This window comes from Plectropomus leopardus, chromosome 7 (genome assembly GCF_008729295.1).
Source record: "Plectropomus leopardus isolate mb chromosome 7, YSFRI_Pleo_2.0, whole genome shotgun sequence".
Taxonomy (NCBI): domain Eukaryota; kingdom Metazoa; phylum Chordata; class Actinopteri; order Perciformes; family Serranidae; genus Plectropomus; species Plectropomus leopardus.
Window position 1 is genome coordinate 28,293,337 of NC_056469.1, and position 25,084 is coordinate 28,318,420.

Below are 25,084 nucleotides of genomic sequence, written 5' to 3' on the forward strand. Positions count from 1 at the left end.
TGTGAAAAAATGACGTCTCCCCAAAACAGCTAAAAACACCTCAAAACAGCACAAAATAGCGTGCAGAAAAACGCTGTAGCAATAAAACTTGCAAAAATGGCCAAAAACAACAAAAGATAGCATGTTGAAAAAATGACCAAAAAAGCAAGGCTATAGTATGGCAAAAATGTCAAAACATTACGTGTCCCAAAAACAGCTAAAAACACCTCAAAACAGCATGAAATAGTGTACAGAAAAACGCTGTAGCAATAAACCTTGCCAAAATGGGAAAAAAAAACACCATAATATTGCATGTTGAAAAAATGAACAAAAAAGCAAGGCAAAAATGTAAAGAATTACGTCCCAAAAACAGATGAAAACAACTTAAAAGTGCACAGAATAGTGTGCAGAGACATGTTATTGGACACAATAGGACACTCCCCAAAAAACAGCTGAAATCCACATAGTACCGCATTTCGAACCTATGTTTTCGTATCCAGGCCCGTGTGTGTCTCCTTCCATGTTGCCACATTTGAGACAGCCGTAACTCCATACCATATTATAATGTTTTTTCGACATGCTATAGCATGACGTATCTTATTTAGTTTTTAGCTGTTTTTTCTACGTCATATTTTGACATTTTCCAACATACTATAGTATGGCATTTTCGATCACTTTTTTGACATGCTACATTATATTTTTTTCTATGATGTGTCTCTGCATGCTATATTATGTAGTTTTCAGCTGTTTTGGGGACATGTCATATTTTGACATTTTTTGCCATACAATTGTATAGCATTTTCGGCCATGTTTTTTGACATCCTATTTTATGATGCTTTTGGACGTTTCATGTCATATTTTTACATTTTTTGACACTCTATACTATGACGTTTTTCGTAATTTTTTCAACATTCTATATTATGATGTTTACGGCTGTTGGTTCAACATTCTATACTATGACATGTCTCAACATGATATTCGTCAAAACGCGGCTGCATTAATTATAGTATGAGTTTTTTTTGTGTTTTGGCATACAAAACTGTGTCAGAAAACAATTTCACATAAGAGTATGAAAATATAATTCACACATTTTTGGGTTAAATATTGTGGATGACCTTGTATTGGGGTCTTTTACTGACTACAGGGTGCCTTTACAGATGTTTAGACTACATGATGGACCCAACAGGATGACGAGATTTACTGTGTTCGTCTGAATGACTCTTTTGTTACTGTAAATTTTTGGTTTGTCTTTGTCCATGAATGTGCTGTACCAACGGCGTCTCAGAACCCGTTTGTGTTGTCAATAAATCTATATATTAATATGAGATCAACTGTGACTCCTCAAGGTCATTAAATTATTTATTAAACTGGTCAAGGTGAGTTTTTTCAACATCAATTATCCTAAAAATTTTTTCAACAAAATATACAATGACATTTAGGGACTTATTTCCCCACATATTATACTATGATGTTTTTGTGACATTTGTAACCTAATATACTACCACATTTGTGTGACATTTTTTCAACTTTCTATGCTAACACATTTTTGTGACATTTTTTCAAAATACTATACTGTGCCTTTTTTGTGTCTTTTTGCATCTTTTGTTGGACATATCGTAATATTACGTTTTTGTGACTTTTTTTGACATACTTTATTATGACATCCACGTTACATAACGACTTTTACGACACACTACAATAAGACATTTTAAGAATTTCACTATTCTGTCATTTTTTCACATTTATTTCAATAATTTTCCCACTTTTATCATTATTTACTATGGATCTTTTTTTCAAATGTTTTCAAAAAAATGCTAGAATGTTTTTATCACACCTTTATTACATAGCATACTACAATATTTTTATGAAACTTTCATGCCATACTATGTATACTATATACTATGTAACTAAAGAAAACTACATATTACACTATGACAATTTTTAGTCCATTTTTATGTCATACCATATTATAGCATCTTTAATCAGATTTTTTTGTCAAAGTATATTATGACATGTTTCATCATATTTATTTAACTCATTCTTTATTATCACATTTTTATGTCACACCATGTGAACCAGCAGGTTTTTAGTTTTGTTACAGATCGGTGCATGGTAAAATATGAATATACTGAATATTTCAACATGTGTTGTTACAAATCTTTGGTCTTTATTGTTTTTTAACTATACCCTGAAACTGAGGCTGTATCCATCTGGAGATGACAAAATGTAGAATAATCAACCTTGAGCAGGACTGCACATAGCCTCACACACAAACAAACAATAAATAATGATAAATTAAAGTGTTATTTATTATCAATGCTTGTTGAAGAAACAGGTACGAAAACCATTAAATATTGTGCTGCTTTTCACAAAATTAAATAACATACTTCAGGCAAAGATGCTCTGTGACAGAGAATGATGCACTACAAGCTATGCCAATGTCTTCTGTTAGGGGGGCGGTCACCTCTCCCTCTCACCCCATTTTTGTTTGCCACATAGGGCTGATTTTCTACAATGATCCAAAATCCACTCAAACATTTAAAGAATAACCATATACTATGCCTTGCGTATGTATTGTACTAACAAGTACTCAAATTTGTCCTTCTCCCCTCTTACTTCACTTGTGCATTTTCAATCTCTGCTCTCTACTCAACTTTCCAGATGGCGATCTTGCCATCATGGCGTGCAGAGCCGCTCAAGGCGTAGCGATCCTCAGCTGAGCAGAGTGTCTGAATGCTGTCTGAATGGGCCTGCAGCTCCTTCGCCACAGTCTGGCTCTCTGTGTCCATCACCAACACCTGACCTCTCAACTGACCATCACACTGACCTCTGACACCACTCCAGCTACAACAGCCCACCCAGATCTGACGGGGAGAGAGGGCAGCAAGGAGAGCGGAGGATATGCCATGTGTGAAGATGGGGAAAAAAGAAAGGGAAACTAGAATTACCACCTCGCTGTTGTATGCTTCACACACATCTTTACCCCTGCAGCACAGAGGATGTAAACAAACAGTTCAGTTTCAAGGTGGACACGCAAGATTAGTGTCACCGATTCAGAATCTGACCAGATGTCTCCCCTTCTGCTCCTGAGTTGTAGAGCTGAGTAATGACCAGAAAACTGTTTTTTTACCTAACAATTTGATGTCACAGAGAAGTTAACTATGGATTTGTTTGGACATGCCTCATCATTATATCCTATTAGACATTTGTTTGAAATTAAGCCATAATCAGTGTAACAATTCTTGAGTTATGACCAAAAACATGTTTTGTGAGGTTTTAATATCAAATTCTCATCAGTTCATTCTTAAGTCCAAGTGAACGTTTGTGCCAAATTTCTAAAAATGTCCCTCAAGCTGTACTTGAGATATGACATTCACAAGAATGAGACACCAAACTAATCAACAAAGACGGAACGCAATTTGATGTTTTATGTTTGTCATATGTTTGAATTGATATTTACTTGTCTTGAAGATGTATTTATTGAGGTTGTTTTTTGTTTTTTTTTAAATAAAACTGAGATTTTGTATATGTGATATTTGCTGCTTGACTTTTTCTTGTCTCGAACACATTCTTAATGAGAGAGAAAGTTTTTGTAGGTGTAATTGTCTTGTTTTATGTTTGTTTTTTTTTGTGTGGAACCTGGGAAGAGCAGCTGCTACCTTAATTGCAGTTAATGAAGATCTGAATAAAGAATAAAGAGAGACAAGGTCACGGTGACCTTGGAAAAAAAAGGATGAAAAAGGTGTCATGATGCAGTTTGCCATAAAAATGTCACAGAGAATCTCATATTATACAACATGTCAAATAAAGTAATAAAAAGTCAAAACAAAATGTTATGTACAGTATATCATGATTAATCTTGTAAAAGGTCAAAGTAAAGCATGCCAAAAAAAGGGCATAAAAATGTCATAGTATAGTATGCCATAAAAACTTAATGATACATCAACACATTTAACCCAAATTAATTCATTAATGCCACATAACCCCACTTCCTCAAAATACAACACCTGCTTTGTGTTTCTATAAACCACAAAAAAATAAAAGCGCTGAACACACATTACACACGTATGGAAGCGTATTGCTGCCACTCTAGAATAAAAAAAATACTGATTTGTTTCACGTTGTAACATGAAAAGTTTCATGCATGGATGTATGGTTTCATGCTTTTGGTCTTCACACATGCAGCGTTGTTGCAACATCACTGCTGTGTCAGTGCCCGCAGATATGAGTACTGTATTTTCATATTTATAAGCACAAATTCCTCTCATTTATGAAGTTGTACAAGCTCCTTCACAGCCGACAATACAGTCCTGTAAATGTTTCAAAATCAAATGCCTTGTATCATCAACTGATGGGATTCTGTCCACAGAAGGCTGTCAGAGGGCTTTTGTTTTGAAAGGGAAGCAAGGAAGTCTTTGTATTTCCTCATCTCTGTGACAGAGAGAGACTTTTAAACTGCAGTAAAACATGGTGAGTCAATATAATCATCAAAACACCATCCTCACTGTCTGTTTCTGCTGATATACAGTATAAATTATTACGTTATAGTGGCAGCAATATGCTTCCGTATGTTAGCAGCGCTCAAACATGAGAGAATTTTTGTATATATATTGTAGCTCACCTGATCCTTGACTCGGATCATGCAGGTAACTCCTGATGTGCCGGGCAGGGGGATTCTCTTGGATGGACGTCTGTGGTTGTTAGTGTGCCAGAGACACAGCTCCCCTGAGTCTGCACAGCCCGTCCACAGCTGACCTCGCTGGAACAAACACACAACAAACAAAGCTGAAATTTTGGAAATGTCAAACAGCGACAAAAGCTTTTCATCTGTAACCATCATGTTTTTATGCATACCAGCATCTTTGGCAGCCAAAGAATTTTTTTTTTTTTTTCTGGACAGCAGATACAGAACATAAAACAAAACAGACCAACTTCCCCTCTGTTCAGATTTTCCCAAATTTAAGAACTTTGTAGATTTTTGGAAAGAAAAAGTGTACATGTACAAGTTCTGCAATATATTTCAGGAGCAGACGTGGGGGAAAAAACAGAATAGCAGTCATCAGAACAACATAATAAATCAATCTATCCAATACCTCTACAAAATGTGGACATTAAGGTCTTACATATTTCACCCACTTGGTCCAGAGTTCAATGAACACACTTTTCTGAAGGTGAAGAGCAAAAGTAATCTTTTCCATAACATAAATATCATTTACTATATCTATCCACTCCAGTATTATGGGGGGGTCCAGGAAGTAACCAGCGCCTTGTGAGGGCTGTTTTGAGAGCAGAAAGAAAAACATATTTATCAGAGCGCTTGCCTGACAACTGACATGTCCTAAAAAAAAAGTGTGATAAATTGCGAGGGTAGATGGCAGCCGAAGAAATTATAATTGGTTGTATCAGTGAATACCTAAATCTCTCATTTTCAGTGGTTTAAATGACTCCTTGTAGCAACATTATAACTGTTTGCATCATTGTTTCATTTCCTCATTGACTTTCATACTGCAGATTGAACAAAGTGAATAACTGCATTGCAAATCACTAAAAGGCTGCGAACTTGCTTAACTGATGAACATATTAGCTGAGGATTTAAAAGTCACCTCTGGTATGACGATGAAGCTGCTGAAGCTACTGGGCATGCTCCGCAAGTCATCAGGAAGCACCATTCTTCTCTGCGGTGTCCCGCTCTTCTTCAGTTCCACAATGCTGTCACCACAACCTGCACACACACAAAGACATGTTTCAACCAAGCGGCACACTCCAGGGCTGAAAAATTAAGCCAATGTGGAGGTAACAAAAAACTGTGGTTCCTCGAATTGCCACTTGAGGCTGGCTCCAGAAAAAAGCCAATTGTTAAAATATCCTGTCAAAACAATAGAATCAGGGGTACAAATGACTTTATGAATCTGACTGCACATTTTCTGCCTCTTTGGGCACATACAGCTTTAGTCATGAACCTACACAGAGTGCAACTGGCGCCTGGCGTTTGCAGTGGTGGAATTTAATTAAGTATTTTTCCTTAAGTACTGTAGTGTGCTTGAGTATTTCCATTTTCTGCCACATTCTACTCCCACTCCAAATATTGTACTTTTTACTCTACTTCATATGCTTGACAATTTTGGTTACTGATTACTTTTCAGATTAAGATTTTTTGTTAGCTTGTTCTGGGTTAAATGTCCCGTCCCATCTTGTTTAAAAAAACCTACGTTTACAGAAAAACAGCTGCTAAATGGTCTGACGTCTCGTTAAAAATACTCTGCTTTGTCACCAGAAAACGGCTGCTAAACGTCCCAACATCATGTATAAAACAGCCAGTCTTGTTAAGTACTTTTGCTCTCATACTTTAAGAGCATTTAGCTGATTATACTTATGTGCTTTTACTTAAGTAACATTTTAAACACAGGACTTTTACTTGTAAATGAGTATTTTGATAGTATAGTATTGGTACTTTTAATCAAGTAAAGGATCTAAATACTAAACCCTTGGAGTTTGTTATATGAGTGTTAGTGTGTGAGAGAAATGAACTGTTACATTGCAGACAGTGTCTGAAAATGTGTGCACTTACAGCACCACAGTGTGCCGTCGTACATCTGTATGGAGGAGAGACGCTCGCAGCTGAGGTGAAACTGTCGCTTCACTTTGAGACTGACCGAGTCCCACTGCAGAATCGTCCCGTCGCAGCTGCAGGAGTACGTCTGCTGACTAGGAAAGACAGATTCAGTGAAGCTTTCATTCGAAAAGACCGAGTAAGCGCTTCAACGCTGCAGCAACAACGTCAATTCACAAATTTAGATCCACCTTTATAAAAGTGACAACCGCGCCAGAGGAAACTGCTTGTCTACCTGTTGTGTTGATCTCTGAAGTCCGCTGTGAGTCCAGTCACTTCATGTCTGTGCTCAGTCAGCTGTTTGTTGCAGGACATACTGTGAGTGTCGAGTATGTAGATCACAGAGTCCTGAGAGCCAATCCACACCTGCTCCTGGACCAAACCCAGCATGCAGTTCTACATAGAAGACATGACATGGGATCTCAGTTTCACCTCCCTTAGAAAACAGTAGGCAACAAAACTCTGTAACAGTACTATTAGTAGTATGATGTATGTACTACACATCTATAAATTCATAATATAAATGTTGAGTATGTGAACTTGTTTCCATTAACTATGGAGTTTACAATAACTGAGACAAACTCCAATTTTACTTATCAAAGTCTGTTTAACTGCCTACTGACATTTTAAAACCATATTATACCATGGCATTTTCATGCAAATACTGACAAAATACTATTATAGGACATTTTTATGAAAGAAATGTACGACATATTGCACTATGACATTTTTATCAAAATTGTAACGACATAGTGTAATATGGCACTTTTGTCAAAACTTTAACGACACTCTTTAGTATGAAAATTTCATGCAAATTTTAACGACATATTCACCATGACATTTTCATCAAAAGTTTAACAACCTACTATACTAGGACAATTTTATCAAATTTTGAATGCATACTTTACTGACATTTTCATTCAAATTTTGAGGACCTACTCTACCATTACATTTTTAATCCATATTTTGAAGGCATACTATAATGTGACATTTTCATGACATGACATTGTTGTGAAATTTTCAATGACATACTATACTATGACATTTTTATGCAAATTTTGACGACATAGTATAACATTTTTGTCAAAATTTTAGCAACATACTACATTAAGACATTTTTTATCAACATTTTAACAGCACTATGCTATGACATTTGTCCAAATTTTGATGATATAGTGTAATATGACAATTTTGTCAAAAAATAAGTAATAAGTCAACTTAAGTAAATGTCACTCCTAGAAATAGAGCACAGCATATCTGCTCTCACCAGCTGTGACTCTCCGACCTGGATGCAGTCCTGCAGCATGGACCAGCTCGCTGCATCAAACACGACCACTTTGCCCCCACTGAGAGCCACCCACAGTTTTGGGTTCATCTCACCCCCTGAGTCATTGCAAGTCAGCTGACCTGGAGGAAGTAAAAGAGATTAAGAGTAAGAGAGTAGTAGACGATAATACTGCACAGCGGGATGGTTTAGTGTGGGGAAACCATCACCATGAAAATATGAACCTCAACCATTTTTCTGCTTTTCAGACTTCACAAATGTCTTCATTGGCAATCACAATAAAAACATAGAAACAATTGGTTGACATTTAAAGGTCCAGTGTGTAATATTTAGGGGAATATTTTGGCAGAAATGTAACATAATACAATAGGTATGTTATCTTAAGTGCATAATCACCTGAAAAAAGGAATTGTTGTGTTTTTGTGATTTAGCTATTTACATACACAGGTAGTTGTTCCTTTATATGGACATTGTCAGCAACATGTTTCTACAGTAGCCATTTTTGTCTGCCACTGACAGCGTAAACAAAACAAAACAAAACAAAAGATTTTTTTTATCATGACAGTGCTATATTCAGTGTTTTTACCAGTTTAAATCCCTGGGACTGTTTATTTTGGACCTCTGCCAGTGAAAACCTCCCGTACGTCTGGATCTTAAGTTATCGAAGAAAAAAGGTAAACATGTAAGCATGTGGTGAGTGTGCCTCCTGTCTCCAACATGCCAAATTACATTGGAGAAATACTGATTTGTAACATGAAGTTGCTTGGTTCAGTGTTTATATTGGTTTGAATTATCTGGTTTGTTTGTCTCTGAGAGGAAGAGACCTCTGCAGATCATTTGGCTCCAGGTGAAAAAAAACTCCTAAACAATAAATACTGAGGGATGAGAGAAATTCAGCTGGTTGAAATCTGAAATCCTCACCAATAGATGGCACTAAATCCCCCTAAATATACCCTAAGATAATTTGAATTTATGTCCAACATCCAATTAATTACTGTATGACTTGGTAGCAAAATCAATGCACATTACTAGATCATCCAAGGTACTGCAGATGCAAATTAGCACTGAGGTGTAATCTGGTACAGTGCATCAAATGGTAACATGTATGTTTTAAACTGCACATGGTCCCTTCTAATTAAAATGAAATAAAATAATATAAAATAACTCAGTTATGTTTCAAACCACGCTGTAGCCTCCAGGTGTTTGTGTTTTCTGCCACCGTGTAGGCAAATAAGAAACCACCAAGACTGTTGTTATCCTGCCTGCTAATATGCAGCACAACAAGACTAATCTGGTTACTTGGATAGGTTTCACTTGAGCTTCTGGTGACGTACAAACATTTACAAAGTGCGTGATAATCTCACACAGGAGTCTGAGACAGGAGACGCATAAACTGATTAGCACGACACAGAAACCTCTTTGATGCTCTGAACTGTGAAGACAGTTAATATCTATGAGGAGACGACAGGGACTGTGCTGTTTGACAGTAGGGAACTAAAAATGAACAGATTACCACACACTCTGTAAATTTCTCCTTGTGCTTTAGTACCTGGCGTGTAGAGCAGCACATGTACAGTCTGAGGTTCAGACAGGTCCACTGACGGGTTGATCTTGTGTTTCAGAGTCTCTGAGGTAGTTTTAGACACCATCATGGGTACTGGGAACAAACAGAGGCACAGGAGAGAGTGTGAGAAAGAGAATAAGGAGGTCAGAGCACAGACGTCCACCGAGGCCAATAGTCCATTATTCTGTATGTGGGTTTCTGTTCAAATGTAGAGCAAATTTCAAATTAATTTTCAGAAAATCTGCAAAAGAACATACAATTTTATGGGCTTTTCCACTCAATACTTTTATGAGAATATCAGAGGGAGGTCCACCGAGATAAGCAGTGGCCTACATTACATCATTTATTGGCTGAATCTGTTTCCACTAGTCGCAACAATCTTTTTTCACCTCTACCAAACATTGAAAAAAAATTGTAAGGGTTTTTTTTTCTTCTTTTTTTTTAAATATAATTTAGACAATTTCCACTCAGATTTTTATGTGCAAATTGAAAACGCTCATAAAAACAGGTGGATGGAAACACATCTTATGATATGAAAATCTTTAAGTGTAACCACTATGTCTGAACACATTTACTTAACATCTCTGGTGGAGATACTTCACATTTAGATGTAAGTAAGAGTATTATTAATCCCATGATATATGTGTATTTACATTTTCATAGTCTGAGCAAGTTTGAGAAAAAAAGTTGTTACAACTGGGGCATATCTCCCATGAAACCACTGTCCATAACAACAGCTTTTAGTATAACTTTACTGAAATCAATCGACCCGAGAATGTGGGGTGTGATTTGGAGTAACCGTCATTAAGGTCCCATATTGTAAAAAGGCAGATTTTCATTTATTTTTTTAAATTATTAAGCAGGTAAAGGCTCTATATAAATACTGTGAAAGTATCAAGCCATCAGGACTAAGATGAAGATGAGTTATCACAACTACACAAAATAAAGGTCAAAAGTGCCACTTAAGTGCCATTTCAGTCATTCCTGTGGCTGTAACCAGCATCTAAAAGCAAAATTACACGATTTATGTGTATCGCAAAATAAAAATAAAAAAAAAACACCTTCATGTTTGATCTTATCAAAGTAGGCCAGCTTTGAGACAGCAATGAAAGACCTCTGTGTCTGCAGGCAGCCCGTGACAGCATCCATCAACAGGACGTTGGTCAGAGCCTGAGTCATGTACTGAGGGTCCTAAAGAGACAAAAAATAAAACATATATCAAAGGAATATTAGCATTGTACACTACCATTAACACAAAGCAGTTTGTAAAATAACAAACACATTTAAAAATGACTCATGTAGTCAAAAAAGTAACCAAATCAGTGCAGTTGTGGTTACATTAGGTTAAATGCCGATCTAATGTCACTGCTGTACCTTGTGTTGGTCGGCCATCTTGCGCCCGGCCCACATCTCTTTCACCACGAGGTTCCAGAGTTCGGTCTCTGTCTTCAGATTGGCCTCAAACACTTCGAGCCTGCCAGAGGTCTGGATACGAAGGGAGGGGATACGAACGAGCAGAAAGGGAGCTGAGACAATCTTCACCTCCTGCACAGAGATGAAAAATGAGTCATTTATTGAAATAAGAGTGCAAAGTCATAAATTTAAAAGGATTAACTCTTCAAAGCCACAAGGATGCCAGCAGGCGACATTACTGTGTTTTAGAGGCTGGAGGGGGCTGAGTTAAAATGAAGGTGCTGTCATCGTCTCTATTTACTCAAACATGTCATGCTAGCTTGTCAGGAAGGCGGTTAAGTAACTCCCCAAAGTTAGGTTTAGCCTAACTTTGGGGCGTAACCTCTCAATGTAGATATCTGACTGAAAATGGGTTCTGTTGGTACCCATGAGTCTCCCCTTTCCAGATATGCCCACTTTATATTAGTCCTGTGCAGTTCTGGGCAAAAACCATCTCACCTCATGCAGTACAAATATCTCATTTTCCTCTACTGTATTTGAATATTTTTGCAAACTGGGGTCCCTAAACAGTCTTGGAATTGCATTAATTAATATGGATGGAAAGCTGAGATGTTCATAGATTCAGTGAGCCCAATTTTATTCATGTACGATGAAGTTAGTCCCCAAAGTAACCTTTTTTTGCAGATTTTTTTTTTTTAACTTGACCTCACTGTATAAAATGACCTACAGTGACCTCTAGGATAATCACAGCCTCAAGAAACTTTACAACCACAAGCTAGAGACGTCATGCATTCAGGAGATGTATGGCTTTCATAGATGTGCTGACAATCAGGGCGTTTCTCATCAGTTTCCAGAGAAGAGGTGATCGCCATCAATTTCTCAACAGAAATCTCCAAATGTCAAAAGTTATTAAATCACAGCATGGATCTTTCTGTGGTATTCCTCAAGGTCTTGATGTCTTAATGCAGCATTTTGGAGGGATTTCTGATCAATTCTGGAGTGGTCAAAAAAAATCTTAAATTTTGCACCATATCTTTGTAACAAAGGCTATAAACCCGAATAAGTGCTGCAATTACTTATGAGACACTTTTTTGATGATACTGGATTTTTTGCCGATAGCTGTTATGCTAACATTTAACAACAATATTCATTCATTGTGCAAATTAAGAAAAATACTACTGTTTTGTACATGTTCACTTTGTCAATGAAAATATTTTTTTATATTGGTTTGTGATATTGGCAGTAATATGAATTTTGGCCAATTTGAATATTTCATTCTAAAGGCAATATCTGCCGGTACCGATGATGTGCCGATGCCTACGTCATGTACTTTCATCACAATGTTCTCAGCCTTTATACACTCCAAACTTTAAAAGTTTAACTAGCTTATAAACAAAAAACATACTTTTTATAGATTTCTGAGTACAAAAACTTGACACAGTGCTGAGCTGCAGTTCGAATTACTTTGAGATCATGTAAACCACTTCTATGTGACTAACACTGCTGACCTGCTATCTCTTCCTCGAGATCCCCACCCTTAAAAAAGAAGTAAATGTGTCTATGTTAGGGAGTGTGACACTGAAAGAGGTTTTAGAGACACTTGACCTGTATATCTCTGAATTTTGTGATTTCCAGGAAGCCCGGTCGTCCCTCAGTGAGTAAAAACAGGCGTTTCTGCGTCATTGCAATTTTCCCGACACCGAGGGAGGTCTTGACACATGACGATAACTTGTAGACACACTCGCTATTGTCAAGATGATCTATGACCTCAGAGGGCAAGCTGACGTCTTGTGCCTCGGCCTCCGTCTCCTTCCAGATGGTGTAAAAGACTCTGAAGAGTTCGGGGTCCACTTGCTTTGGCTGGCCTGCGACAGAGAGACAGACACACAGAGAGGTATGCAACCATGTGCAAGCAGATATACAAACATACACGAGACAAATACATGTTGACACGTTGAGGGGGTAAAATCGTGTAAATATGAGCTGAAAACATGCACATTAACCCACTTGCTAAAAAAAGATTCAGTTACTTCCACATTTAACCTCAAATATCTTAGAATAGAGCATATTATTGTTCTTCATGTGTCACTAAATGACCGTCTGAGTGTTGTGATCAAAACAGACTCCTTGACGACAGTTACCAGGTATTCATTTTGATGTGCAGTCCTGTCACAGTTTTGTTTTTATTCCATCTGGCCGTGCATGATTAACTTTCACGTCGAATAAAAGTCAAAACAAAGACAGCGAAAACAATGTTGAGTGAAAAATGAATCTGTGTGGCTCAAAACACTTTGTTTGAAGTGGCTCTTTGGTAAATCACCATGAACTTTAAGTCTAAATCATATCCTGACCCTCGTTCTTTCTCTCTTGCATCCTCTTATGTTCTCCTTTGATCTAAACTGAAACTTTACAGCAAACCCATTTCCCCTCTGACCTTTTAGTTTGGCTTTTATGTCACCTGTAATCATAACACTCATTTTATTTTCTAACATTATGTTGGTGGTTTTTGTTCATGTGTGCTGTCAGGCAATGGAGTATATAGAGGAGAAAGATTTTTTTTCACAAATTATGTCTTGTTTAGTGCTGCATGAATAAAATGACAGTTTCATCCAATTGACAAAAACTTATTCTTTATAAATGTAACTACCTACAGCTTTAACAAACTTATTGATTCCAGAGCATCGGTTTTCACCATAACAGTACGCAATTGAAAACTTTTCGGTCCTTGTTGTGTTATTAAGTAAAAATGCTGTTTTGGTTTTTTTTTTCAAAATCGACTCCCTCGACTTCCATTGGAAACTTTTTCTTTGCATTTTACAGTCGTGTGTGCGTGTGTGCATGTGTGTGTGTGTGTGCATGCAAAAGAGCATGTGCTGTATAGAGTGTACTTCACGCTTATGGAACATTAAAGGAGAGGAACAGTTCATATAACTGCTGATTGATTTAACCATGTCAGCATCACGTGATGTAATTGATTTTAATCTGCTTGAAAGTAGTTACAGTGCAGTCACTTGTGTTTCCATCATCAAAGGATTCTGAAAAAAGGCAGATTCATCAACAGAATCAGCACAAATGCAAGATAAGGCATTTCTAACTTAGAGGTTCCTTACAATTCATAAATATCAAATATCAAAAGAGATCTCTAAACCACACACATCATCCCGCCTGTCCTCACTTACCCCCATCAGTGAGAGCGTCAAATAATCGGTGTATGGTTGCAACATCCTTAACAATCCTGCACTCCTGAACGCAACGCACAAACTCTTCCTGATGCAGATGCTTTCGGGGAAGTGCAAACTTCTTGACGTGGTCATCAGGCTGCACCAACAGCTTCTCATTCTCTGTCTTCACCTAAAAGATGAGAAAAATCCCAAGATCACATCCATTATCACTACTGGATCACCAGCAGAGTATAAACTGACTGACCTTGACGATTAGTCTCTTCAGTTCAGGTCGTCTCTCAGCTTGCTGCCTTTCGTCTCGATGCAGCGAGTCCACGAGCCATGTGACCAGCTGCGTGGGGAAGATGGCGGTGTCTGTTTTGTAGAGGTTCTGGAAATCAACCAGAGCGTCCAGCCGCCGACAACACAGTGTGTTGATGAAACCACGCAAGTAGTAGAATCTGCATAGGGAAAATTATTGTGCTTAAATTTTTGGAGTAACGTAAAAAAAAAAAATGGGAACCTTTTTTTGGTGGAAAAAAGATCATCAACTTAGAGTGGTAACAGTTAGTCCCTCCAGTATTTTTTGGGGGGAGGGATTGTTGCAGCCTAAAATGCCTGATTTTAAAATGCTAAAATGCTTTTCTAGAAAACTGCGATGCTTCTTGCAATACTTTGAGGCTTTTTTTAATGACCTTGCAGGATCAAGGGGCACCTGGTAGCTCAGTGGATAGGGCAGGTGCCCCATGTACAGAGGCAATGTCCTTGCCACAGCAGCTGCAGGTTTGCAACCAGCTTGTGGCCCTTTGCTGCCTGTCATCCCCTCTCTCTCTCCCCCTTTTACTAATTCTGTCTTGTCAAATAATGGCAAAAATGCCCCCAAAAAAATTTAAATACATGAACACTGCAAAAAATAGTATGCTTTTTTGTTCAATTCTTTACAAACTGAAACAACAAACAAACTTTATTCCTAAACTATTTGGGATTAACCTAATGCTACCACTCATCTCACGTCTTGTCTCTTTTAGCACCATGGACTGTGACATAGTTGACTTAGCCACCGTGACATCACCCATTGGTTTGTGACCTTGAGTTTGACATTGCAGCCATCACTGTCTTAGATTCTTGGAACCAGAAGTGACCAAATTTGGCAGAGAGGTTGGCACTGTGAGGGCTGGATCTGACACACAGTAGTCACGACTTGCAGAAAGCCTGTCAATACAGGGGCCCTTTCCTTAGACCGTAGACTGGTGAGTGATAAAAAAATATTCAACCCCTGTTTAGCTGTCATGATTGCTGAAATTAGCTATAGAGACCAAAATCGTTATTTGCACCAGGCTCTAAACATGTTTTAGACAAAGCGTCCAACCGCCTAGCTGTCTCACGTTCCATTTTACCCGCACTACTGAACAAGACCTCAAGATACTTTAAATTCGTTTGCTTGGGGCAATAACTCCTACAAAAAAATCCCAACTCATAAGGGGGCAATCCACTGTTTCCCTGTACAGGACCATGGCCTCAGATTTGAAGGTGCAAATTCTCATTCTGACCTTCACACTCGGCGTCAAACCACTCAAGAAAATGTTGAAGGTCACATCGTGATGAAGCCAACAGAACCACATCGTTTGAGAGCAGAGATGCAAGAATTGCAAGGTCATGCAGAATTCAAAGGGATTGGTTGAATTCCCAATGCAACATCACAGCATCCAGTAAAGTGGTAAAAAAATCAATTGTACACATAAAAATTATGAAAAGGGGGAAAAAAAGGGTTGTTTTACAACAGATGATAAGAGGAGCCGAAAGAATAATGAAAGCAGAATACCTGGCCACCAGAGTAGAGTTCTCATTTTGAACAGAGAAGATGGCTTTGCCAAGCTGATGAATCAGCTCACTGTAATAACTTTGGACAGAGTGGAAGGACAGAGACGCTGGAAAATCTGGGAGCTTAAACACCTTTGCCGGTTTAGGAGGCGGTCTCAGTGCTAGGAGACAAAGAGGCAGAAAGCAAATGTAAAGAGAGATGAGGGGAAGAGGTTAAGAAGAACCAGAGAAACATTACTCTTCCGTTCCAGATGCTTTGTCTTTATATTAACATGTCTGAGCCACTGCGAGTCTCACCGGGGTCAGACATGATGATCCTGGTCAGCAGTGTGTTTCTTTGGAAGCTGATAGTTTGGTCGAGGTTAGGGAGGCTCATCCCCAGTCTCTTACTCAGCTTGTTCTCTGTAACAGAGCTCTGTCTCCGCGCTTGGATCTCTTTCATGGTGGGTCTGCGTGGGACCTCAACCAAAGCCTTCATCCTGGAAGACAAACGATAGAAACAATGCATTGCAGGGTAATTTAATTTCTTTATTTGGTACGTCGTCACAGCAGAAGACCCCTAGATGTTATCAGTTGTTTGACATAAATATAGATCTGATTGGCCACCAAGCAAAAAATAATGCAATTAATCCCACTCTAAATTGGAATATAATATTCAGGTTTTGCTGAAGCTTTTTTAAAGAGGTTTAAGGTCTTTTTTTTCGGAGGTTGTAGGTTTGGCTTTTGAGGCTTACCTCTGCATCTCAGAACGAGTGCTGAGCTCCATTCGAGCAAAGTTGTCCATTTTCCTGTTAAGACGATCCTTGAGGAAGGAGTGGAAGATGTGTGTCTCCAGCACCTGTAACAAAGCCATGTTAATGTGAAGATGAGTATCTAGCCCTGCATCCCTTGCCTGCTAAGAGAAGGTCACCAATTTAAGTTTAAAATATATACAAATATTACTTGTTTAACTAGAGCCCCTTCTGCACAGGCATAGAGTTATCCATGGACCTCTGGTAATTTGTAACAACTATGTCTGTGATGTTAATTCCCCGCAAATCTGTCATGTCTGTAATTTGTCAAGAAAAAAATCCTTGCAAATTACCTTCCGTATTTCATCAACTTTAACTATGTTTTTATTGCTATTTATTTGACCTTTTTTAACTTCATCTTGCTGTCCTTCACCAACTTCTGTTTGTTTGCTGATCTGTGCTTTCTGACATAACATACTGGATGTTGTTTATGTGTTTGTTAGTTTGTGTGTTTTAGTTAGTTTTTACCTTTTTGTAAAACAGCTGTTCGGCTGGCTCTCTGGTTTTCAGGAACTCTTCGCTGTTGAACACTCGATGTTCATAGTTCAGATGATTGCTAACATCCCTGTTATATGTAGACAAGCACACATTAACAAAGTCTATTTTAAAGAGGAACCATCATGTTAAATACCAGTACATAATAAAAACACACAAACCACACCTGAATATGTTGACAATCAGTTCCAGTGTGATTCTCTGGATGTCGTGATTGAGGTTATGCTGCCACGCTCTTCTCTGAGCCCGCTGCTCACCAATGTCAGTGCAGCTTGCATGGTTGCACTGATACAGGTCATAATGTATTTGCAGGGACTGACACCTGCAAAAACACATCCAAACTGTATAAACATATCCGTATCAAAAGGGTCTGATAAGTTGCACATCTATATTCCAAGTCCATTTCCTTTTTTTGTTTGTATTTCTGTATAGTACCAGTAGAAATCAGCGGTAATTGTATCATCCTTGGCATTACAGTGAGCACCTCTGTGTGAAGCAGTCTGCAGCAGCTGGAGGAATCTCTGGTAGGTCAAGAGTCGCAGAATATGAAGTGGAGACATTTCCGTTGTCGATGTTGATGAGAATCAGATCATCTGTTTCCTGGATGGAAGAAGATCAAGAGTAAAACTAGCAGCAGTAAAGTTGCACTTACATTTCTGCATCCATGTCTGTGAAAACACACATCTACAACCCTGCAGCACAGATCAGTGTAACCAATTCTGTATCTGACCAAACATCTCCAAACAACTCCCCTTCTGTTCCTGAGATAGCCTGTTAAGTAATGGCCGGAAAAAAAAAGGGGTTTTTTGCCACAATACAGTTGACCTTTGACCGTTTGGATATAACATTTCAGCATTTTACCGTTACATCCTATGAGAAATTTCTGTGAAATGTCATAACTAATTAACTAATTTGAAAAGTTGGGTACTCACAGCAGCAACCTCCTCAAAGTGGCTGAGATGGCAGCCCATGAGGAAGGCAGTAGGAGCCATGAGAAAGTCCAGCATGCCTCTGGCCAAAACGGGGACATATGGCTGCTGCCACGACAGAGGCTGGAGGAAAGATCAGGGACGGATGGATGGATAAAATCATAGGTCAAAAGAGGATGGATAGCTTGATGAAATAATGATGGAGGATTCAGAACCTTTTAAAGTTTTAGATATTAGGCTTGAGCGGTATTTTGCTTTTCATACCTTCCCGAAATTTTCCAAAAATATATACTGGTATTTGCGTAAACAGAGTAAAAAAAAAGTTAGAAAAAAATATCCTAAATGATGAGCTGCTGATGACAGAGTTTACTCTAGGATGTAATCCATTAAGGATTTTTGTAACCAACATCTCTGGGGACTCCCTCCCACGCTGAAAGAAAGCGGGCTGCTCTCTGAAACATCGGAGTCTAACAGCAGCTCTGCTCTGATCTCTGCTATGTTAATATTTCAGAGAATCCAATTATTGTTTTGCTCATTCCTCACCTGCAGAAAAAGCAAGAAACTCTCTGCCACCAGTGTGAGTCTGGCCCAGTCAGCAGAAAATAACACCACCCGCTGCTCCTGCAGGAGACAAGACAGCACCTGCAGAGATGGAGACAGAAAAAGAGGAAAACAGTAAAGAGACAGAGTTACTGTTGTTCTCCTGTTTCACTAAAAAAGGTGTGTACGGTACCTTTAGTAGTTGCTGTGGCCTGAAGTAGAAGAAAGGCAGATGGAGGTCTAAATCTATAGCTGGGTGGTCTTTGTCCTCTCTGGATGGTAATACAATGGTCAGAGGACGCAGGGTGAACATCTGCAAAACACACACAGTGTTATAGTTTGTCTTTTTCCATCTTCTGTCCTGCTGCCTCAAAGTCAAAGGATGTACTGAAAATTAGTACACACATACACAATTATGCTTCCACTACCATTAATAGTAGTTGCTTATATCAGCAATGTGAATTCCTGGCTCATCGTATTATGAATGTGAACATTTTTTAGGACCACAGTAACTATAGCACCCACACACCAAATGCAGTTGTCCAGGAGGGGGAATCGGCACCAGCGCCAAGTTGGCTGCAAACTCTTTCACTTGCTCCTCCATGTCAGATAAACGACAAGTTCTCAGCTGGATTAACAGACTAACAAAGAACAGAGAAAGACGCAAACAGAAAGAAATGAGGGGAGGAAGTAACAAAATTTTTATCTATATAAATGGAGGTGATGAAAATGACAAATAGAGTGACAAATTATTAAGTGATGTGAGTAATTTGCCTACCATGCATCATTTAAAACACACAGCTGACATTTATGTTTTACAGCAAACAATTTTGGTTACTTTCGCCCAAAGATCCGGTCACTTGACTTTTGACCCCTGACCGCCAAATCCTAATCACTCCATCATTGAGTCCAACTGGATGTTTGTGCCAAATATAAAGAAAGTCCCTCAAGGTGTTAAAGAGATATTGCTTTGCGCACAGTCGGATGGACAACTCAAAAACATCATGCCTCCGTCTGCAGACGTATTTAAATAATTGAATGAATGATCAAATATTTGTATTGAACAGTTAAATCTGATTCAACTGACAAAATTCGGAGTCAGGAACATCACTGCTAAGCAGTTTTGTTAAGTACATGATTTCTTACCATGACAGACAGTCTTTGAGTGCAGTGAAGTACGGATACTTGGATATGACACAGAAACTGTAGGCAGAGAAAAGTTTAGAAAACTTAAAGGACCCAGCTCCATTCTGCAAGAAAGACGTCTCTTCCTGTAAAGACACAGGAAAACGAGTGAACGGCGAATCTCTTTAATTCAAGTTTTAGTCACTTTTCAATGATGGCATGCTTTTTATTCACAGGATATGCTAAACTGCCAGGGATGATTGCCACTGTATCTTAAATATGTATTTATCTGCATTAGTTTAGAGATTTGGTTGTAGCAGTAAAAAAAAAGTTGGGATTTAGGTTGCTGCGTACGAAATACTGCGTGCACTGTGTACCAGTATCGGTCGGTAACACTGCATCACTACTCCATGGGTCTTGTTGCCGAAGACATCGGTAAAAACCAGGAAGTGGAATTGTTCCTCTTTCTGTTCACTGGTGACTTGAAGCCCACCTGTAAAAAGAAGAAACTATAAGGCATGATACGCTAAAATTACAAGTCCGTTTTGCACTACTGTGTGGCTGAACTACGTAAAAACATAAAATTTCTGCAGCTAATTTGTGTGAGTGTGTGCATGCCAGGGAAAATCAGTTACCCGGGAAGCAGAGTTGAGGTAAAGCCATGAGGTCGATGTCCTTAGGAACACTGACATCTTCACTCCCTCCTTTCCCGCCTGCTAAATCGACACAAAACTAAATTACACAAAGAACTAAAGATAACATAAGTACAATTAGCCCTGAGACAAATCAAAAACTTTGAGGCAAACTCATATTTGTCCAGACCAGACAAGCAGGTACCAGACCTTGGCTACAAGTTGCTCCAGCTGAAGGAGGTTGTTCCCTTTTCTTCCTGAGAAAGGAGCGCCGCCTCTTCCCATGTGGCCTCACTGACTCACTCTCAGGTTGCGGTCTGCTAACGAAAGGAGGCGCCAGGACGTGCAGCACCTCCGGCTCCAACTGGAGGTGCTCTGGTATTCCATTATTGTTAATGGCCTGAGTGGGATAGTCAAGAATAAAAAATATAACCCGGGTATTCACTTCGCTCATTATAAAAAAACAAAAAAATCATGAAAATATAAGCAAAACCAAAATTAATACAAAATGTCAAACCAACAAACAGAATGGGGCTGCAAACACAAAGTTATTCAGCCTATGATGATAATGCCAAATTCTAGTTTACAGTACACAAATTTGTGAATCCTTGGATAATAAAAGTAATAACCCGCCCTACTCTGCCTATGATTGGCCAGTGCTTGATGCTTTCGTTGTTTGGATTGTTCGGGTGGGACGGCTGGGAGCGGTTATGGTTAGAGTGGGAATGTCAGGATAAGCTAATCAAAGGCAAAGTAAGAGAGAGTTAGGCAGCCATTCCTTCACTTTCCTGGGAAACTCAAATTCGCCTACAGCACATCGGTCACACACGCGTGTAGGGGTGTGTTTGGATGCAGTTACCTGATAAACCTCCCTGAGTTTGTCGCTTGATGCTCCGACCACCACGCAGGCTTCCAGCAGAGCAGGAGGCAGATGCTCAGTCATCGCTGACACCAGTTAGCCCAGTCAACGCTGACCCGCTGGATGACAACCACTGAGACAGAGCACAGTCATTTTAGCTTCCTTTTCTTTTTTTGAATTTGGTTAATTCAGTTTAGTTTCAGTTACTTTCCAGCATGGTTTTGTCTTATATTAGTTTAGTTTTTATTGTTTGAAAATGTTTGTTTAGTTTTAGTTTAGTATTTAATAGTTTTTTTTTTATTATAATATGTGGATATTTGTCAGGGGCAAGATTTTGAAAGTTCAAAATATGTATTACAAAATAAAAACAACATTTTGTGAAGGAAGTTGTCTCACAGTCATGTAAACATCCCAGTCGCAATAAACATGCATCAGTGCTTCCTCAAGCTGATTGTCTTGATAAATTTGACCAAACTGACAAAGATCTAAACTCTGGACATGTCCTTTATTTTTAAAATTTATTTAGTTTTTTAAGTACACAACATTGTTTTAGTTAGTTTTTTAATTTTTATTTAAGCTAACTTTTTGTTTTCAGTTTTGGTTAACTACAACTTTGAAACCGTGGAGAAACACGAAGGTCAGCCCGAGCCAAAGAAAACTATACATGAAAAGATACAGATAACAGAAAATAGCATGTGTGTTAATGAGGAAGGCAGTCGTTACGGTTCTCTCATCTTCATCATCTGCATGAGAACATATCAGCTAGATAAACTGTCCCACCACATGACACGAGTGGCTGTTCCAGCTCATTATCGCCGCTGCTCTTCTCATCAACAACAACTTCTAAAGACCCAGTCAGACGTTTTTCTGCCACAGGATTATTCAAAGACTCTGTGGCGCCATTATGTTGGAAATGTATGGAAATGTAAGGTTATACTGCATCACTCTGCAATTCTTTACATGTCCCTGCAGGGCTGACGTCCCCCAGCGTTCACTTTGTTTAAACCTAGGAAAAAAGCTATTATAGCAAAAGTAGGTAACTCTTTTTGCAAATATGACAAAAATGTATTTATAACTGTCACTATATCCTGACATAAGTGAGGAAGATAATCTGTGAAACAATATTGTTCCTTTGCCTCCACATAGTGCTCCTAATCGCATTTGCAAGAATCTACCCCCCCTTGAATGAAAACAACCGATCAGAGCGCTCGCTTTGCTTGGAGGCCACTTTTGCAAAATGACACGTGACCAGGGGCCAGTCGCAGCAGCCCCATTGATGTTTCTTGGATTTTAGGACATTTGTAGGATTTTAGGACGTTTGTAGGATTTTAGGATGTTTCTAAGATTTTAGAATGCTTCAAGGATTTTTGGAAATTTCTAGGACTTTAGGATGTCTAAGATACATATATATATATTTTAATACTTTTTTTTACATACCACTTCCATACAGCTTTTCAGTTTGCAATATACCACAAATACATTTCCCAATCAAAATATACATCCAAAGACATAAATAACCAACATATCTGCCAAATAAATAAATAAAAAAGGTGAAAAGGAAGAAAAGAAAAGAAAAGAAAAGAAAAAAAGTCTTGAGATTTAAGTATATTTCTAGGATTTTTGGACATTTGCAGGATTTAAGGACATTAGGAGCTTAGCTAGGACCTCTGTCAGGGGGTGTGGTGGAAATCCCCACTTTTTTTAGAAACAAGCTCTATTTTTGACGCTGATTTATGCACTCTGGCTCCTTATTATACTAAAAGTACAAAAACAGTTCACAGTTTGAATCACTTTATTGTTACTGTGAATTAGAAAATGTTTGGGGGGCTACCCAGCACCCTATCAGGGGCCAGATTTGGCCTGAAATTGGCTGTAAATTGAGTATCACTCCTCGGCTCTGATTGGTCGATGCCACCGAAGTCCGATTCTAGCAAAAGCCATTAGAGGCAGGAGAAGATATGTATGTATGTTGCATGGCATACTTTTTTTTTGCAAATGAATCACCTCAGTTAGAAGCAAATAATTTTTAAATCACATTTTGCCTGTTTTTTGACTTAGTCACTTCTTGGAAAAATTATGTTTTGAGAAGGATGGGCAGATATACACAAAAACACAGAGAAAATGACTTGTAACTGGGCTGCATGGATGAAATGTTAACACCAAGTCCATCTTAAAACAGTCTTGCAAAGACAGACTTGTAGGGAGGTACAAGAAACTTTGCAATGCTTTCCTTAAAAACTTCCTTAACTTTTTGGATGAGGCAGAGTTGCACGAATGTCGTCATGTTGTCAAATGTTTTAGTCATTGTTCTTCTATTTGAGGTTGTTTGACCAATTGCAACAATGTAGCTTGTTTGAACTTCAATACATAACAGCAAGAATGCCCAGTATAACTGAACTAATCACCGATTAAAAGAGCAGGCCACATGACCCGCTGCTGGCTGCCCATTAGTTGTCCAAAGATGGGTCATGATCATAATCACATACAGCTTGAATCATATGATCCTTGGCAAAAAGAGCACATTCCACATCAGACCGTGACAACACAAAACATGTTAAATCTTTTGAGGAAACACAAACAATCTGACATTTCTATCTACAAAAATAAGTTAAAGCTTGATTACTCTAAACAGCTAAACTGCCTCTCAAATGCATTTAAACTGTGGTGCTATTTCCACTTGCATTATTTATTGTGTCTTACTGATTAAACTGATGTTTAATTTGATAGAATAATGTCTTTTTTAGAAGCCTTGCTAGGGTTAGGGTAGTTTTTAGTCCTTCAGGTCTTTGATTAATCGTAGGGGTTTTGTACATTGCGATTGTATAAAACATGCACTTTTAAAAATATATATACATATATGCATAATTCACGGTGGAATGTTTTTTATACATATTTTTTCATTTTATTATTATTTTATTTATTATAAGTATTATTAATGCTATTTCCCTAACAAGATGTTGTTTTGTCCACCCTATGAGTTCTTAACAAAGTTTTGAATTAATAAAGAATTGAATATATTAGTTATTTTTATTTTATTTTTTACTTTAAGCAAAATCATGAATGATTGTATTTGTATTTTTATTAATTTATATGTACTTTATTTATGCTTTTTATGTATTTATTAAATATGTTCAATTGTTATTATTATTACCTTTATGCAGATATTACGTACCCTTTAGTCTTAAAATAGCATTGTATTTTGTTAAATTATGCATAAACTATGTAGTTCCAGCAGAAATCATAAACTGGAGGCAAAATTGTGAATATCATCGTATAAATTGCTGAAACCGAAATAAAAACTAATCCCAAAAAAGCAGTGTTCTTTCCCAGGTTTCATGCAGAATGGCTCACTGACTCTTGTCATTTATATCTCGAGCAAACAATATTTCACTTTCTTTCTTTGGTGTTATGTAGGTCAGGTAATCTGAGTCTCACCTGATGAGGAAATACTGAACACCACTGTCGCCATCAAACGTAACGCTGCTTCTTTAAAGTTACAAAATATCAACTTGTAGTCAGATTTCCTCGCGTGCCTACATTAAGTTTAATGCAGGATCAAATTTAAACAAAGAATTCAGTAAAGTCGGGACTGTAGCTCAGTCCTGCCTTTAATCACTGCAGCGGCGACATGTGATACCGAGTCACGAGCTGACAGGTGAGGGATGCTTCAGTCAGTCTCTGGGACTCAAACGCGGCTTCACAACAACACGCTGTCAACGCTTTAAATCATTAAAAAGTTTCTTTCGGGTCACTTACCTCCTCACAGACTGCCGTGCAGCCTCAGTCATCCCCCCGTCACTGTCATGAAGGCTGTCCGCAGCTAAAGTCTCTCTGACCGCGCTGCAAACTCCTGCGCGACTGGGCTCATCCCCGCTCCCAT

The 25,084-nt window shown here is 38.3% G+C and overlaps 1 protein-coding gene across 1 annotated transcript; it reads right to left on the reverse strand.

Moving 5' to 3' along the window:
* Nucleotides 1-2,064: 2,064 nt before the first annotated feature.
* On the reverse strand, nucleotides 2,065-25,084 carry LOC121945533 (DENN domain-containing protein 3-like). The gene is made up of 28 exons (XM_042489755.1): nucleotides 24,961-25,084; nucleotides 21,205-21,337; nucleotides 20,556-20,745; nucleotides 20,349-20,426; nucleotides 20,091-20,206; nucleotides 19,735-19,859; nucleotides 19,118-19,229; nucleotides 18,782-18,901; nucleotides 18,592-18,690; nucleotides 18,052-18,171; nucleotides 17,604-17,719; nucleotides 17,286-17,441; nucleotides 17,093-17,189; nucleotides 16,568-16,671; nucleotides 16,131-16,312; nucleotides 15,835-15,994; nucleotides 14,278-14,473; nucleotides 14,031-14,202; nucleotides 12,457-12,716; nucleotides 10,813-10,983; nucleotides 10,500-10,629; nucleotides 9,424-9,531; nucleotides 7,857-7,996; nucleotides 6,825-6,985; nucleotides 6,548-6,684; nucleotides 5,583-5,701; nucleotides 4,601-4,738; nucleotides 2,065-2,843 (listed from the first exon to the last, which is right to left on the reverse strand). Exons 2-28 carry the CDS (start codon nucleotides 21,286-21,288, stop codon nucleotides 2,625-2,627), a joined length of 3,810 nt encoding a protein of 1,269 aa, XP_042345689.1. The 5' UTR covers nucleotides 21,289-21,337; nucleotides 24,961-25,084; the 3' UTR covers nucleotides 2,065-2,624.